The 18,170-nt window shown below is 48.8% G+C and overlaps 2 protein-coding genes across 4 annotated transcripts in view; one reads left to right on the top strand and one right to left on the bottom strand.

Annotated features, from left to right (window-relative positions):
- Positions 1-12,355, bottom strand: part of CEP89 (centrosomal protein 89) — a 98,495-nt gene extending 86,140 nt beyond the window's left edge. For both annotated transcript variants that reach the window (XM_010367005.2, XM_030942834.1), the window contains exons 1-2: positions 12,161-12,355; positions 5,880-5,986 (exon numbers count right to left, since the gene is read on the bottom strand). In XM_010367005.2, the coding sequence (XP_010365307.1) occupies positions 5,880-5,986; positions 12,161-12,199 (146 nt within the window). In that variant the 5' untranslated portion in view covers positions 12,200-12,355. The remainder of the gene's footprint in view (positions 1-5,879; positions 5,987-12,160) is intronic.
- Positions 12,356-12,541: 186 nt separating this feature from the next.
- FAAP24 (FA core complex associated protein 24) lies at positions 12,542-17,098 on the top strand. 2 transcript variants are annotated; one of them, XM_030912977.1, is made up of 5 exons: positions 12,542-12,669; positions 13,181-13,299; positions 13,485-13,563; positions 14,058-14,210; positions 16,475-16,941. In XM_030912977.1, the coding sequence occupies exons 2-5, from the start codon at positions 13,265-13,267 to the stop codon at positions 16,724-16,726; spliced, it is 519 nt and encodes a 172-aa protein (XP_030768837.1). In that variant the 5' UTR covers positions 12,542-12,669; positions 13,181-13,264; the 3' UTR covers positions 16,727-16,941. The 2 variants fall into 2 exon arrangements, with proteins under 2 accessions (XP_030768837.1, XP_010365306.1); XM_010367004.2 differs by having other exon boundaries at positions 12,573-12,669; positions 13,427-13,563; positions 16,475-17,098.
- Positions 17,099-18,170: the final 1,072 nt, after the last annotated feature.

Below are 18,170 nucleotides of genomic sequence, written 5' to 3'. Positions count from 1 at the left end.
GCACTGCTCCATGTCCCACCTAACAAATCATATAAGAAAGACCCAGCCAGGTGTGGTGGCTCACGTCTGTAATCGCAGCACTTTGAGAGGCTGAGGCGGGCGGATCACAAGGTCAAGAGATCAAGACCATCCTGGCCAACATGGTGAAACCCTGTTTTCTACTAAAAATACAAAAATTAGTTGGGCATGGTGGTGGGGCCTATAGTCCCAGCTACTCAGGAGGCTAAGGCAGGAGAACTGCTTGAACCCAGGAGGCGGAGGTTGCAGTGAGCCAAGATCGCACCACCACACTCCAGCCTGGTGACAGAGCAAGACTCTGTCTCAAAAAAAAAAAAAAGACCCAAAAGATCTGTTTCCAAGAAATTGAACTGCATCCCCAAACAAAGGTCAAGACATTTTAAGGAATACAAAATGATCCAGCACTCAAGGTAAAATTCACAAGATCTTCTATCCACTTAGATAAGCAGGCATGCAAAGAGACAGCAAACCATGACCTGTAAGGAAGACAGCCATCAACAGAAACCCACTAAGAATTGAACACATATGTTAGAACTGGCAGCAAAGCACATTCAGATCGTTATTACAGCTGTATTTCATATAATCAAAAAGCCAAGTAGAGACATGCACAATTATAAAAAGATCCAAACTTCATGAGATCAAAATGACAACATCAGAGATAGAAAGTATACAGGATGGGATTAACAGATTATATATTGCAGAAGATCAGTAAAATTAAAGGCAAAAACAACCAAAAATAACCAAAATGAAATGGAGATGGAAAAACAAAATTTTTAAGAGCATCAATCAGATGTGGGATAAAAACCACTGTTTTTTATATTTTGGTTTTGGGGTTTTTGAGACGATATCACTGTTGCCCTGGTTGGAGTGCAGTGGCGCAGTCACAGCTCAGTATAGCCTCAACCTCCTGGGCTCCAGTGATCCTCCCACCTCAGTCTCTTGAACAGCTGGGACTATAGGCACACGCCACCACACCTGGCTAATTTTTATATTTTTTGTAGAGATGGGGTGTTGCTATGTTCTCCAGGCTGGTCTGGAACTCCTGGGTTCAAGTAATCCTCCTGCCTCAGGCTCCCAAAGTGTTGGGATTACAGGCGTGAGCCACCACGCCCGGCTGCTGTTTTGTTTTAAATTACTACATTTTTGTGCAATTGTTACACAGCAATAAATAATAGCCTCATCATCAAACGGTGCTGGAAAAACCAAATCTCCATATGCAAAAAAAAAAAAAAAAATCATACCTTACACACTGATATGGTTTGGCTCTGTGCCCTTACCCAAATCTCCTCTCAAATTGTAATTCGCACATGTTTAAGAAGGAAAGTGATTGGATTATGGGGGCAGTTTCCCGCATCCTGTTCTCGTGATAGTGAGTGAACTCTCACAAAAGCCGATGGTTTTACAAATGGTAGTTTCTTCTGAGCTCTCACAAGCTCGCTGTCTCTCACCTGCCGCCATGTAAGACGTGCCTACTTCCCTTTTCGCCATGATTGTAAGTTTCCTGAGGACTCCCCAGCCATGCAGAACTGTGAGTCAATTAAATCTCCTTTGCTTATAAATTACCCCATCTCGGGTAGTATCTTTAGAGCAGTGTGAGAACGGACTACTACACACCATTTACAAAAATTAACTCTAAATGGATTACAGACCTAACTGTAAAGCATAAAACCATAACACTTCTAGAAGAAAATATAAGAGAAAACCTTTGTGACCTTGGGTTAGGTAAATATTTCTTCAATATGAGACAATGAAAGCATGATCCATAAAATAAAAAATTGTAAGCTGGACTTCATAAAAATTAATAACTTCTGCTCTTTGAAAGGCAATGTTTAGGAGAATGAAAAGACAAGCCACAGATAGAGAGAAAAGACTTGCAAATCACACATTTGATAAAAGACTTGTGTTGATACTATATAATGAACCCTCAGAATGCAATAATGGAAAACAAGCCGGGGCTGTGATGTCTCCAGGAAGCCCACAATCTTCACCCAGGTCTCTGCTTACATCTCCTGGATGAAAAATGTTATTGCCTCCAACTGAACATGTTCCTGAGTCCAACAACCTTCCCAAGATGGTTCTTAGATCTGCAACAGGACTTGTGACTAACAAGGAATGCCCAATTTTTGTAAACGGGCAAAAGATGTGAACAGATGCTTCACTAAAAAAGATATAAAGATGACAAATAAGCACATGAAAAAAATGCTCAATACCATTAGCCATTAGAGAAATGCAAAATAAGGCCGGGCGTGGCAGCTCATGCCTATAATCCCAGCACTTTGGGAGGCCAAGGCAGGTGGATCACTTGAGGTCAGGAGTTTGAGAACAGCCTGGCCAACATGGCGAAACCCCATCTCTACTGAAAATACAAAAATTAGCTGGGTGTGGTGGTATGTGCCTGTAATCCCAGCTACTCAGGAGGCTGAGGCACGAGAATCGCTTGAATCCGGGAGGCGGAGGTTGCAGTGAGCTGAGAACATTCCACTACACTCCAGCCTGGGTGACAGAGTGAGACTCTGTCTCAAAAATAACAGACTCCGTCTCAAAAACCAAAAAACAAAAAAACCACAATGAAATACTAGGACACACTCATTAAATGTCCAAAATTTTAAAAACCGACCAAGACAACCCCTTGTTCTTTTTTATTCTAAACTGGGCCTATGAGAATGGCTTCCACAAAGGAGAGCAACAAGAAGGATTGTTCTGTCATCAACAAGGTTGTGACCGAAAGTACACTATCAACACTCACAAGCACATCTATGGAGTGTGCTTTAAGACACTGCCCCTGGCATACACAAAGAGATCTGGACATTTCTCATGAAAGAGCTAGGAACTCCAGATGTGTGCGTTGATGCCGGGCTCAACAAAGCTATATCTGATATAGCTGTCTCAGACAAAGGAGTAAGGAATATCCCCACCCTATCTGTGTACCACTGTCCAGAAAGCGTAATGAGATGAAGATTGATCAAACAAGCTCTATACATTGGTTACCTATGCACCTGTCACCACTTTCAAAAACCTACAGTCAATGTGGATGAAAACTAACCACTGACTGTCCAAGTTATAAAAGACCACACGCACACACACACACACACGCACTCACACACATGCACACGAACACATACACACACACACACACACACACTGACCAAACCAAGTGTTGGTGAGAATATGAAGCAATTGGACTCATATACTGTTGGTGGGAACATAAATGGGACAATGACCTTGGAAAATAGTTTGACAGTTTCTTAATAAATTAAATACCCACCTATTATAAGGCCCAGCTATAGATATTTACCCAAGAGAAATGAAAGTATATATCCAAACATTTGTGTATACATTTTTTTTTCTTTTTTTTTTTTTTTTTTTTTTTTTTTTTTGAGATATGAGTCTTGCTTTGTTGCCCAGGCTGGAGTGCAGTGGTGTGATCTTGGCTCACTGCAACCTCTGCCTCTGGGTTCAGGCAATTCTTGTGCCTCAGCTTCCCCAGTAGCTGGGACTATAGGAGTGCACCACCACATCCAGCTGATTTTTGTATTTTAAGTGGAGATGGGTTTTCACCGTGTTGACCAGGCTGGTCTCAAACTCCTGAGCTCAGGTGATCCGCCAGTCTTAGCCTCCCAATTTGCTGGGATTATAGGTGTGAGCCACCACACCCAGCCAGTGTGTAAATGTTTACAGCAGCCTTATTCTAGTAACCAAAACTCAGAAACAAACCAAATATCCATCAACAGGCGAATGGATAAACAACCTGTGGCATATTCATATAATGAAATACTCCTCAGGAAGGAAAAGGATGAATTATTGACTTTCAGAACATGCATGAATCAGAATAATCATGCTGAGTGAAAGAAGGCAGTGTATTTTATGTAATTCCACTTATATAAAATTCTAGAAAATACAAACTAATCCATAGTGCGAGAAAGGAGATGAGAGGTTGCCTGGGGATGAACAGGAGCATGAAAGGTGGCAGAGGAGGGGCAGGGGGAAGGAATTACAAAGGAGCATGAGGACTCTTGTCAAAAGGATAGATATATTTATTGTCTTTTTTTCTTTTTCAGAAGCTCCCCTATTAATTATCTTTTTAAAATAAATATTTGTAGAGGCAGGGCCTCACTCACAACAGCCTCACTGTTGCTCAGGCTGCAGTGCAGTGACACGATCATAGCTCACTGCAGCCTTGACCTCTTGGGCTCAAGTGATCCTCGAGCCTTAGCCTCCTGAGTACCTGGGATTGCAGGCATGCACCAGCATGCTCAGATAATTTATTTTAATTTTTGCTATGGATAAGGTTTTGCTATGTTGTCCAGGCTGATCTTGAACTCCTGGGCACAAGCAATCCTCCTGCCTCAGCCTCCCAGGATCAGTTTAGCCTAGGAGTTCAAGACCAACTTGGGCAACATAGTGAGACCCCCATCTCTGCAGAAAATTTAAAAAATTAGCCAGTCATGATGGCATGCACCTGTAGTCCCAGCTACTCAGGAGGCTGAGACAGGAGGATCGCTTGATGCTAGGGGGTTGAGGCTGCAGTGAGCCACGTTCGCACCAATGCACTCCAGCCTGGGCAACAGAATGAGACCATGTCTAAAAAAAAAACACTTTTTGTTTTAGTCAGGCATAGCGGCTCATGTCTGTAATCCCAGCACTTTGGGAGGCAGAGGCAGGTGGATCGCTTGAGCCCAGGAGTTCAGCCAGGGCAACATGACAAAAGCCTAGCTCTACAAAAAAATAGAAAAACTAGCTGAGCATGGTGGTACATGCCTGTAGTCCCAGCTACCCAGGAGGCTGAGATGGGAGGACTGATTGAGCCTGGGAGGCGGAGGCTACAGTGAGCCATGATTGCACCACTGCACTCCAGCCTGGGCAACAGAGCAAGATCCTGCCTTGAAAAAAAAATTAATTAAAAAAAAAAAGAAAATTGGCTGGGCGTGGTGGTTGATGCCTGTAATCCCAGCACTTTCAGAGGCCGAGGCAGGCGGATTAAGAGGTCAGGAGTTTGAGACCAGCCTGACCAACGTGGTGAAGCCCCATCTCTACTAAAAATACAAAAATTAGCTGGGCGTGGTGGCATGTGCCTGTAATCCCAGCTCCTCTGGAGGCTGAGGCAGGAGGATTGCTTGAACCTGGGAGGTGGAGGTTGCAGTGAGCCAAAATTACACCACTGCACTCCAGCCTGGGCAACAGAGAAAGACTCCATCTTGAAGGAAAAAAGAAAAGAAAATTTTGTGTATAATTCAAAATTCCCTGTTAACCTGAATACTTGGGCTTTAATGCTTTATATTTTTTTAAAAATACTCATCACATTCAATCACAAAATGTGAGAAGTTCATGTACCTGAAAGGGACAGACCTCAAGTCAGTCCATTATCCTCAGAGACACCATATTAAATGCATCATTAGGGCCGGGCGCGGTGGCTCAAGCCTGTAATCCCAGCACTTTGGGAGGCCGAGGCGGGCGGATCACGAGGTCAGGAGATCGAGACCATCCTGGCTAACACGGTGAAACCCCGTCTCTACTAAAAATACAAAAAACTAGCCGGGCGAGGTGGCGGGCGCCTGTAGTCCCTGCTACTCTGGAGGCTGAGGCAGGAGAATGGCCTAAACCCGGGAGGCGGAGCTTGCAGTGAGCTGAGATCCGGCCACTGCACTCCACTACAGCCCGGGCGACAGAGCAAGACTCCGTCTCAAAAAAAAAAAAAAAAAAAAAAATATAAATGCATCATTAGGAATTGTGGTAAACATTTTGAAGGACATGATTCTAACTACTCTACTTGTACTTTTCTGGGCAGTTTGAGCAGTTCCAGGATCCAGTACTTGGGGGCTGAGCACAGGGGTGACCTCAGTGCCTGCTCATTTGATACTCACCTTGGTCTCTCTGGAGATGGGTTGGGGCTGCGGGGAGGAGGTGTACGTGGCACTGCTGCCTTCGGAGCAATGCTGGCTGCAGGTAAAAGGCCATGGATGATGTGTTTCTGCACAAATGAAATCCAATAGAAGTCACTGGGTTGGGTCACTGGATCACTTGAGTCTTGTCACCACTCCCCCTGGGCCTGCAAGGGGACACCTGCACTGGCCACCCATGGATCCAAACCCATCAGAAGCCCATTCTGCCCCTGCCATCCCCAGTCCCCATCAGGCCAGACAAGTGCATACAGCTGAGGAGCATCATGACAGCTGCTCATTGTGGGACCCTCTTGTCCTTCCCTCCTCAGAGCTTCCCTGGCTGTCCCCAAGAGTCACCCTCTAGCCCTTCCACGTGTCCCACAGCACTCCCCCCAGTGACGTCTCATGTGGCTCCCCCTGCAGAGCAGGGCAACTTCCTGAGAAACAAGTGACTTCCTTATCTTTTTTTTGCTTTGTTTTGTTTTTGAGATGGGGGCTTGCTCTGTTGCCCAGAGTGGAATGCAGTGGTACGATCATGGCTCACCGCCGCCTCAAACTCCTGGCTCAAGCAATCCTCCCACTTCAGCCACGCGAGTAGATGGGACTACAGATGTTCACCACCATGCCTAGGTAATTTTTGTATTTTTGTAGAGACAGGATCTCACTACATTGCCCAGGCTGGTCTCAAACTTCTGGCTCCAAGTGATCCTCCCACCTCAGCCTCCCAAAGTGTTGGGATTACAGGCGCAAGCTCTGTACCTGGCTGACTCTCTTATCTTTATCAATCCTGGAACTCTAGCATTGAGCACATTGCCTCACACCTCACAGGGGCTTAATATAAGCTTTTAGGTAGCTTATCTCCAAGATGAGAATAATGAAAAGTAGCTCCTATACACAATGAAAATCACAGAACCTGCTTTAGGTAACCGTAACTGGGAGTCTCTGAGACGTTTCTGGGTCTAGTCCAATCATTTTCTTGGCACGAGCCATTCATTCACACCTACTAGAGGCAGAACACCATGACAGCAATGAAGAAACCTTGTCTTCATCCCCAAGGTGGTGAGTAGAGAGGAAAAACACCCAAATAGTTATTACAGAACATAGAATTATGGAATGCGCCGAGAGAAAGGCTCTCTCACTAAAAATGAAAAAAAAAAAAAAAGGGAAAAAAAGAGCCTCAATGAGATGTGGGATAAAAACACTATTTATTCTGTTTGAAGCCAGTAATTAGCACAAAGTGCTGGGGTGGGCAGGGAGGGAAGATTCCTCCAGGTCTGGGGCCAGCCTGGGAACTTCAAATGCTTCCTTCGAGAAAATCACACAGGCATTTAGACTGGGCTTTCAAAGATGCCCATTGGTCCCACATTTGGAAATGTGATGGACCAGCATTCTAGGAAGAGGGAATAGCATGAACAAGGGAATGAAGCAAGACATTGGTCGCAGTGCTCTGGAAATCATACGCATGGTTCTCTGTTTTGCTGGAATACAGAGGCATCTGTGAGGGTGGGGCTGGGGACCCAGCCTAACTGGCTAATTTTTAAAATTTTCTGCAGAGATGGGGGTCTCACTATGTTGCCCAAGTTGGTCTTGAACTCCTAGGCTAAACTGATCCTGGGAGGCTGAGGCAGGAGGATTGCTTGTGCCCAGGAGTTCAAGATCAGCCTGGACAACATAGCAAAACCTTATCCATAGCAAGAATTAAAAGAAAATAAATTATCTGAGCATGCTGGTGCATGCCTGCAATCCCAGGTACTCAAGAGGCTAAGACTCAAGGATCACTTGAGCCCAAGAGGTCAAGGCTGCAGTGAGCTATGATCGTTGTCACTGCACTGCAGCCTGAGCAACAGTGAGGCTGTTGTGAGTGAGGCCCTGCCTCTACAAATATTTATTTTAAAAAGATAATTAATAGGGTAACTTCTGAAAAAGAAAAAAAGACAATAAATATATCTATCCTTTTGACAAGAGTCCTCATGCTCCTTTGTAATTCCCTGTCCCCGATGATGGGGACAATTTCCATGGGAAGGGCTTTCAGAGCAGATGGAGGAGATACTGGGGCCTAGTGAGGAGCACCCACTGACAGTGGCCCCAGGAATGTTAGGTAGTGGTCAGCATGAGACACAAGGCTGGGAAGGGTGGCACAGCATGGGGGCATCTTTCAGGAGTGAGGGAAGGGCAGACCTTCCAGTCATCTCCTACAGCCCCCACCCCCAACTTGCACAGCCACCCACCAGAGCAGAAGCTCCAAGCAGTCTCTACCCAATATCCCCACTGTTTACCTCTGAGTGGCGCCTGCCACCCTGCATCTGTCAAGTGATTCCACAGTTTCCATGTTTCCTACCCACCCCCTTCCATTATCTGCTGCACGACAAGAAAGGATTTTTGTTTGTTTGCTTGTTTTGTAGACAGTCTTGTCTGTTGCCCAGGCTGGAGTACAGTGGCACCATCTCGGCTCACTGCAACCTCCACCTCCCAGGTTCAAGCTATTCTCATGCCTCAGCCTCCCAAGTAGCTAAGACTACCGGCATGTGCCACTATGCCTAGCTAATTTTTGTATTTTAGTAGAGATAGGGTTTTACCATGTTGGCCAGGGTGGTCTCAAAATCCTGACCTCAGGCAACCCACCTGCCTCAGCTTCCCAAAGTGCTGGGATTACAGGTGTGAACCACTGCACCTGGCCAGAAAAGGTTTTCTTAACCGTTGAATCCCAAGGGCTGGCATCCAGCAGGTCCTCCAAAAAGGCTGCATAGAATTTTTTTTTTTTGAAAGAGTGAATCCTCCATTGCACACTAAAACGTCTCATACCATCACAATCATTTCCTAACTATGGTCCCCTCATCCATCCTGTCTCTACCCGGCATAAAAACCCTCACAGGCAGCACCACTCTCTCGATGGCAGGCAAATGTCCAGCATGGCGTATCAGCTGACATAGGTTGGTTCCTACCAACTGTTAAGGGATTTTTGGCCTGTCGATTTTTCTGGTTGGAACCTCTGTGGCCACAGTGCCTTTGCCTGAGTTCTTGTCCTGCGCCCAGGAAGAATGAGGTACTCAGACAAGTGATGGGTGAAGAAGAGTTTTATTTACTGTTAGAAGAGCTCAGAGGAGTAGGTAGCTCCTCTCTGGAGGCAGGTTGTCCCATGAGCTCAAGTGTTCAGCTCTCAGCAGAGAGGAGGCCCTGGTGGCTCTTCTCCACAGGCAAGTCATTCCAACGTCTCTGCAGGTCTCTGAAGCTCTCAGCAGAGTAGCTCCTCTCTGCTGGCAGGTGGTCTCTGTAGCTCTCAGCAGAGAAGGTACTCCTCTCTGCAGCCAGCCACCCCATCGTCTCCAGCTATCAGCAGAGAGGGTACTCCTCTCTGCAGCTGGTCATCCTGTCCGCTCGTCTCTCTACCCTCCTCGTCCTCTGGCGTTCCTTGCACCACTCTGGCTGAGCCCAGGGTCTTTATGGACCTCAGAGGGGAGGAAGTACGTGCTGACTGGACCATGGGCAGGCCCAGAAGAGGCTCTGCGAGTTTCCACTCTGGTCAGAGGGACTGGCGGCCCAGCCCCCAGCCTTCAGGCCGTCCCTGGCCTGAGGGTGGGGCCTTACTGGGGACCCCGCCCCCTTCCTTCTGCTGCCATTCATGGCCCCAGGGCTTGGCTCCAACCCCCTCTCCAAGATTAGAGCGGTTGCCTGTTGCCGGGACTGGAGAGAGGCCAGGCAGTGGGAGCAGACAGCCCTCAAGCTGCAGGGATGGGGAGTGAGGGGGGTTGTCTTTCCTAGGGTGCCCTATGGTGCAGGCTGCAGAGACGCCCTAGTCCTGTGCCTGGGAGGGCAGCCACAGCCACACCTGGGAGCTCCCACCCCGCCAACTTGGAAGGGGCAGGGCTCGCGCTTGTCCCCGGCTCCTGCCTGAGCGGCTGCAGCTCCGGCTCCCGCAAGAGCACAGAGCCTCGGATCCACAGCTGCAGTTTGGGTGGCTGTAGCCCTGCCCAGGAGGGTGGGGCTCCTGCCTGCTCCGTAGAGCAAGAGGCCTGGGTCTGCAGCAGCGGTTTGCGGCTCCCGTCCCAACTCACAAGGGGCGGAGCTTCCACCGGCTCCATGAAGTGTGCAGCCCCAGCCACACAGCGTGATGGCAGCAGCCACTGCCATCACAACGACCCAAATTCATTTCTTGCTTCCCCTCCTCTTCCTGGGCAGAGTCCCTGTGCAGCACTCAGCGTGGGCTTCCACTTCCTAAACAACAAATTCATTCTTCTTCAGGCCTTGGCATCTGCTGTCTTCTGCACCCAGAATTCTTTTCTTACTCCCTGCCAAGCCCAGGTCAACTCTCCAGGCTGACGTTGCTGCCCTTCTGATACACACGTCAACAGCAGTTCTTGTTTTACCATTGTGTACAGAATTATTTAGGGGGTTTGTCTGTCCTACAGACCGTGTGGCCATAAGCTGTCAATCAGTTGTGGGTATCAGCACACAGCAGGAACTCATTAATGTTTGCAGCTTTAAATAAAAACTCAGGCCAGGTGCAGTGGCTCACACCTGTAATCTCAACCCTCTGGAGGCAAAGGTGAGAGGACTGCTTGAGCCAAGGTTTAAGACCAGCCTGGGCAGCATAGCCAGATTCCATCTCTACAAAAAATACATTTTTTTAAATGTTTTTTTGAGACAGAGTCTCACTTTGTCGCCCCGGCTGGAGTGCAGTGGCACAATTTTGGCTCACTGCAACCTCTGCCTCTTGGGTTTAAGCGATTCTCCCACCTCAACTTCCCGAGTAGCTGGGATTAGAGGCGCCCAACACCACGCCGGCTAATTTTTGTATTTTTAGTAGAGACAGGGTTTCACCATGTTGGCCAGGCTGACCTTGAACTCCTGACCTCAAATGATCTGCCCGCCTCAGCCTCCCAAAGTGCTGGATTACAAGCAAAAGCCACCTCGCCTGGCCTCTACAAAATAATTTTTTTTTTTTTTTTTTGAGACGGAGTCTTGCTCTGTCGCCCGGGCTGGAGTGCAGTGGCCAGATCTCAGCTCACTGCAAGCTCCGCCTCCCGGGTTCACGCCATTCTCCTGCCTCAGCCTCCCGAGTAGCTGGGACTACAGGCGCCCGCCAGGCCCCCGGCTAGTTTTTTGTATTTTTAGTAGAGACGGGGTTTCACCATGTTAGCCAGGATGGTCTTGATCTCCTGACCTCGTGATCCGCCCGTCTCGGCCTCCCAAAGTGCTGGGATTACAGGCTTGAGCCACCACGCCCGGCCGCAAAATAATTTTTTAAATTAGCTAGGCATTGAGACTTGGCAACGCGTGAGGCAAAAAATAAAATAAATAAAAAGTAGCTAGGTGTGGTGGTACACACCTGTAGTCCCAGCTACTCAGGAGGCTGAGGCAGGAGGACCACTTGAGACCAGGAGGTTGAAGCCACAGTGAGCTAAGATCGTGCCACTGCACTCCAGCCTGGGCATCAGGACAAGACCCTGTCTCTAAAACTAAATTAAATAATAAGTAAATACAAGAATCCTCTTGGCTGCTATGTGGAGAATTGACCTAGGGGAAGGGCAAGAGTGGAAGCAGAGAAACCAGTGGGGGTCTGCCGCAGCAGTCCAGGTAGATGCTGGAGGCCGGGGTGTGGGTGGAGATGGGAACAGCTGGCAGATGTATGTCGTGGGTAGATCGGATGGGACTTGCTAATGGGATGTACATGGTGGGTGGCAGAGGGAAGAATGAAGGATCACGATATCCAGCAGTGCAGCAGGTGCACGTCGGCCAGGAGTTAACTCAGGGCACGGGGACGAATTCAACAGGTGAGGCTGGGTGCTCCTCTCCAACTGTGGCCGACCCTGGGGCAGAAGATTGTTAAGACCGGGCATAGTGGCTCACGCCTGTGATACCAACTCTTTGGGAGGTTGAGGAGTTCAAGACCACCCTGGGAACATAACAAGATCCCTGTCTCCACAAAAATACTGAACAATTAGCCAGGAGTGGTGGCGCGTGCCTGTAGTCTCAGCTACTCGGGAGGCTGAGGTGGGAAGATCGCTTGAGCCCAGGAGTTCGAGGATGCAGTGAGCTATGATCGCAAAACTGCACTCCAGCCTGGGCGACAGAGCGAGACCCTGTTTCTTAAAAGAAAAAAAAAAGTTTAGAACACGAAAAATCAAGGCTTCTTAAACTGAAAACCATTTTCTCTTGTGCCACCGCCTTGACTGGATCTCAGGCCAAACCCCAACCCGCCCCAACCCTTTACCCCTAACCCCGGCCCCACAGAGCTCCGCGTGCGGCAGGCGGCATCTACTTACGAACTGGCTCCTGCGGCCTCTCCGAAACCCCAGGAGCATCCTTGCAGCTCGAGGAGACCGGGCCGGGGGCTGGACTCATCAGCAGATCTCTCCACAGCCAGGGACCACTCCCTAAAGCCCGCCGCAGGCCCAGCCCCTCAAGCTTTCTCTTCGCAATGGACTTTGCAGTAACCACGTCGGCCATTGGCTCAGCTCGGACCTCGACCAATCAGAGCTAAGGTTACTTCCACACCGGTCGTTCTTGGCAACTAATGGTTCCCGTTCAAATCCCCACAGGGCGGACTCGTCCGCCCTATCCGTTCTCTTATTGGTCAGATTAGACGTCCATTTCTGACGCCACAGCCTATCCGGCGCTGCGGCAGGCGCAGGGCGGGCTGGATAAAGGACTGGGCGAGCACCGAGGGCTTGAACCCGGAAGTGGCACGGCCGCCAGTAACGTGATCTCTAGACTGGGACCGTGGGGTTCCTGCCGGCTGTGTTCGGGCCTAGGACTGGACTGAGGAGCCACGGTGCGGATCCACCTGGGGTATCAGGGGCTAGGCACGTGATGAAAATGAAGGACGCGGACACCAGGACAGGAATCTCCTGGTTCTTAGAGAATTTATTTCGCCACAAATAATTGGCAAACGGGATCTCGCTGTATTGCCCAGGCGGGTCTCGAACACCTGGGCTCAAGCGATCCTCCCGCCTCAGCCTCCCCCGTTGTTGGGATTACAGACGTGAGCTACTGTGCCCAGCCCAGGATTCTTTTAAAAGTTGAATCTGATCGTGCGCCTGCCATTATTGGAACCCAATGCCATTAGCACCTCCACCCCAACACCCCCTCTCCAGCCACCCTGTCCTTCGTTCAGGCCTTTGTGTTTTGTTATTAGTAATTTAAAAGGGAATCTTATTTGACAGTTTTTTGACAATTCAGTCTTCAGGAGGGGATCCTGCCCCAGAGGCCCCTGGCTTGCAGTGGAATGCAGGGCCATGTGCGGGAGAGCCTGCTCAAGTGCCGCCTGACTTTTCCCTCCTTAGGTGGAGACCATCCATGGAAAAGAACCCCCATGATGATACGGGCCCCGTGCACGTGCCTTTGGGGCATATTGTGGCCAATGAGAAATGGCGCGGGTCACAGCTGGCGCAGGAGATGCAAGGTCGGTGGGCTGCCCTCTCCCAGCCCTTTCCTCCCCTAACATATTTAAAAAAAAAAAAAAAACTGCCTATTACTGCCATCTTTTCATCCAAAGTTCATGGAACTCATTTTCTTCTCTGTATTTTAAGGGAAAATTAAGCTCATTTTCGAGGATGGCTTGACACCAGACTTTTATCTGTCGAACAGATGCTGCGTTCTTTATGTCACCGAAGCTGATTTGGTGGCAGGAAATGGCTACAGAAAGAGGCTTGTTCGGGTTAGAAATGTAAGTATTAGGCCGGGTGCCATGGCTCACGGTTGTAATCCCAGCACTTTGGGAGGCCAGGGCAGGTGGATCACCTGAGGTCAGGAGTTGGAGACCAGCCTGGCCAACATGGCGAAACCCTGTCTCTACTAAAAATACAAAAATTAGCTGAGTATGGTGGTGCACGCCTATAATCCCAGCTACTCGGGAGGCTGAGACAAGAGAATTGCTTGAGCCTGGGAGGCAGAGACTGTAGTGAGCTGAGATCACGCCACTGCACTCTAGCCTGAGTGACAGAGTGAGACTCCATCTCAAAAAACAAAAAACAAAAACAAAAAAAGAAATGTAAGTATTGTATTAAAGAAACTGAAATTAAACATTGATTTGTCTCACCCCAACCTTCCCTCCATCCCTTATTTAAAATCATTGGCCAGGCCAGGCACGAAGTGATAGCATTCTTAACCTGAAAAGTAATTTGGTTGCAAAATGATTTACTGTCTTTTTTTCCTTTCAAGTCCAGTAATCTTCAAGGAATTGTAGTCGTTGAAAAAACCCGGATTAGTGAACAATACTTCCCAGCCCTACAGAAGTTTACTGTGCTGGACCTTGGAATGGTGCTGCTTCCAGTGGCCAGCCAGATGGAAGCATCCTGCCTCATTATCCAGTTGGTGAGTACCGATTCCTACACCTTCATGGTAGTCCTGTCCTCATGGACACTCAGCTGCCCTCCAGAAGCAACCATCAATCCAATCTATGTCATACTCTGAGTTGGTTTATAAAGTCTCTTCGAAGAATTTAAATATGGAAGTTGCCCCAGCAGCCAGCTCAGCTTGTCACCCACTGTAGGCAAGTGTATCATAAAGTATACAAGTTGGACACCTGATTTTAGATTCTCAGGGTGTGATGACTCTATCAGTCATTATCCTGCCCTTTCGCTGGTGAAAATGTCAACTAGAGGCCAGGTGTGGTGGCTCACGCTTGTAGTCCCAGCACTTTGGGAGGCCGAGGCGGGTGGATCACTGGAAACCAGGAGTTCGAGACCAGCCTGGCCAACATGGCAAAACCCCGTCTCTACTAAAAATACAAAAATTAGCTGGGTGTGGTGGCGAACACCTGTAATCCCAGCTACTCGGGAGGCTGAGGCAGGAGAATCACCTGAACCCAAGAGGCGGAGGTTACAGTGAGTGGAGATCGCACCATTGCACTCCCGCCTGAGCAACGAGAGCGAAACTCTGTCTCAAAAAAAAAAAAAAAGAAAGAAAATGTCAACTAGAAGCTGTTTATCTCATCCTGTGTTTTTAAGCATCAGCACCTTGTGCAATTTTGTTGTTGTTGTTGTTGTTGTTGTTTTTGAGACGCAGTCTCGCTCTATCCCACAGGCCAGAGTGCAGTGGCACAATCTTGGCTCACTGCAACCTCTGCCTCCCGGGTTCAAGCCATTCTTCTGCCTCAGCATCCCGAGTAGCTGGGACTACAGGCACGTGCCACCACACCCGGCTAATTTTTGTATTTTTAGTAGAGACAGGGTTTCACTATGTTGGCCAGGCTGGTCTCAAACTCCTGACCCTGTGATCTGCCCACCTTGGCCTCCCAAAGTGCTGGGATTACAGGTATGAGCCACCACACCTGGCTAGTTTTTTGTTTGTTTGTTTGTTTTTTAAGATAGGGTCTTGCTCTGTCATTCAGGCTGGAGTGCAGTGGTGTAATCTTGGCTCACTGCAACCTTTGCCTCCTGGGTTCAAGCGATTCTCCTGCCTCAGCCTCCCTAGTAGCTGGGATTACAGACACCCACTACCATGCCTGGCTAATTTTTGTATTTTTAGTAGAGACAAGAGTTTCACCATGTTGGCCGTGGCTGGTCTCAAACTCCTGACCTCAGGTAATCTGCCTGCCTCAGCCTCCCAAAGTGCTGGGCCACAGCACCCAACCAACACTTTTTTTTTTTGGAGATGGAGTTTCACTCTTGTTGCCCAGGCTGGAGTGCAGTGATACAATCTCGGCTCACTGCAACCTCCACCTCCTGAGTTCAAGTGATTCTCCTGCCTCAGCCTCCCAAGTAGCTGGAATTACAGGCGCCTGCCACCATGCCCAGCTAATTTGTATTTTTAGTAGAGATGGGGTTTCTCCATGTTGGTCAGGCTGGTCTCAAACTCCCGACCTCAGGTGATGCGCCCGCCTCGGCCTCTCAAAGTGCTGGGATTATAGGCGTGAGCCACCGAGCCCGGCCACCAACACTTATTTTTAAAATCAGTTTAGTGGCTTACGCCTCTAATCCCAGCATGGGGAACATCAGCTGTGTGTGTGTGTGTGTGTGTGTGTGTGTGTGTGTGTGTGTGTGTGTTGTTTCTTTCACTTTTGTTTTGTTATGTGTGTGTTGTTTTTAAATCTCCCCCTCTGATGTGGAGCTAAGAGTTGAGAGCCACATTGGAGATGCAGGCAGCCACAAATGGTTCACAGATCCCTCTCTGCCAAATCCCTTGCATCACTGTTCCTAACTTTCCTTGATATAATGCTATTGTCTGCCTTAGTATAACCACCACTAACTGCAGACCAGGTTTCTCCTTTGAGGCAGGCTTCCTGCAGGACCTGCGTGAAGTAGGTCTAGTTTAGGTGTAGCCATCATTTAATCCTGCACAATTGAAATGTTTCTTAATGGACCATCAGAAAGTGTTTGAATTTCTCAGTGTGTTTTTCTAAACATTCTGAAAACGTACGTTTTTGTAAATTATTAATATCTTACTCCTTTGTGTGGCTCACCTTTCAATAATTTCACTGATGTCTGAGAAATTATATTCATGGTATATGAAAACATTTGTTCCCTTAAGTGAAGCTGAACCAAATGGAAAAACGGTATTTCCACAAAACAAATTTTAAGAAAACGGCCAGTCCTCCAGAGGGCGCTCACGTGCTGTTCCTTTCATTTGCGGTTCAGGTTCAAGAGCAAACCAAAGAGCCCAGTAAGAACCCTCTTCTCAGGAAGAAACGGGCCCTGCTGCTGTCTGAGCCATCGCTCCTTCGAACCGTGCAGCAGATCCCAGGAGTTGGAAAAGTTAAAGCTCCCCTTCTCCTACAGAAGTTTCCAAGCATCCAGCAACTGAGTAATGCTTCCATTTGGGAACTGGAGCAGGTGGTCGGACAAGCAGTGGCAAAGCAGATCCATGCCTTCTTCACACAGCCCAGGTGATGGTTGGCCTCAGGGCCACAGTGTCTTCTCCCGAGACCACAAACACCAGGATCTTGTTTTCAGCTTTAAAAAGCAAGAGAATGGGCCAGGCACGGTGGCTCTTGCCTGTAATCTCAGCACTTTGGGAGGCCGAAGCCAGCAGATCACCTGAGGTCGGGAGTTCAAGAGCAGCCTGGCCAACATGGAGAAACCTGTCTCTACTAAAAATAGACAAAATTAGCCAGGCATGGTGACAGGCGCCTGTAATCCCAGCTACTTGGGAGGCCGAGGCACGGGAATCACTTGAACCCAGGAGGCGGAGGTTGCAGTGAGCCGAGATCCTACCACTGCACTCCAGCCTGGGCGCCAAAGTGATACCCTGAAAAAAAAGAAAAAAAGAGGCCGGGCGCGGTGGCTCACGCCTGTAGTCCCAGCACTTTGGGAGGCCGAGGTGGGCGGATCACAAGGTCAGGAGATCGAGACCATCCTGGCTAACATGGTGAAACCCCATCACTACTAAGAAACACAAAAAAATTAGCCGGGCGTGATGGCGGGCGCCTGTAGTCCCAGCTACTTGGGAGGCTGAGGCTAGAGAATGGCGTAAACCCGGGAGGCGGAGCTTGCAGTGAGTCGAGATCGCGCTGCTGCACTCCAGCCTGGGCGACAGAGCAAGACTCCGTCTCAAAAAAAAAAAAAAAAAAAAAAAAAAATGCCGGGCACGGTGGCTCCTGCATGTAATCCCAGCACTTTGGGAGGCTGAGGTGGGTGGATCACGAGGTCGGGAGATCGAGACCATCCTGGCTAACACGGTGAAACCCCGTCTCTACTAAAAATACAAAAAATTCACTGGGCATGGTGGCGGGCGCCTGTAGTCCCAGCTACTCGGGAGGCTGAGGCAGGATGATGGCGTGAACCCGGGAGGTGGAGATTGCAGTGAGTCCAGATCGCGCCACTGCACTGCAGCTTGGGCGACAGAGCGAGACACTGTCTCCAAAAAAAAAAAAAAAAAAAACAAGAAAAAGGATTTCCTCTAGCAGCAGCTAGTGAAAGATGAGGCGAGGCCTGAATGGAGCCTGTGGATCATGCTGCGTTGGCGTCTGAGTTCAGCTTGTGAAGTTAGTGGGCCGCAGAGGGCACTGCCTTCATTCTGCTAAGATGAAAAGGGCTGATGAGATCTTCGCAAGAGAATCAGGGACTCACACTCAGCAGAAAGCCAGTTAGGGCCGATTTTAATGTGCGACCTTGACCTGCATCTGTCATGGAAAGCGCTTTCTAAAAAGCTTCAGTGGTGGGTGTGACCATCTGAAGGAAACAAATGTACAAGGAAGCAGTGCATATGCTAAGCCCCGTGTTCTTGGAGTGAGAGCTGCTGTTCTTCAGGTCTGTACTGCCAGGGCTGTTTCCAATGTAAATAAGTAACTGTGCAACAGTTCCTTCCTCCTTTCCTTTGTTCCTGCCTCTCTCC

This window comes from Rhinopithecus roxellana, chromosome 12 (assembly GCF_007565055.1).
Source record: "Rhinopithecus roxellana isolate Shanxi Qingling chromosome 12, ASM756505v1, whole genome shotgun sequence".
NCBI classification, from domain to species: Eukaryota; Metazoa; Chordata; class Mammalia; order Primates; family Cercopithecidae; genus Rhinopithecus; species Rhinopithecus roxellana.
Note: the sequence above shows the minus strand (reverse complement) of the source record. Positions and strands in the feature narration are given on the sequence as shown.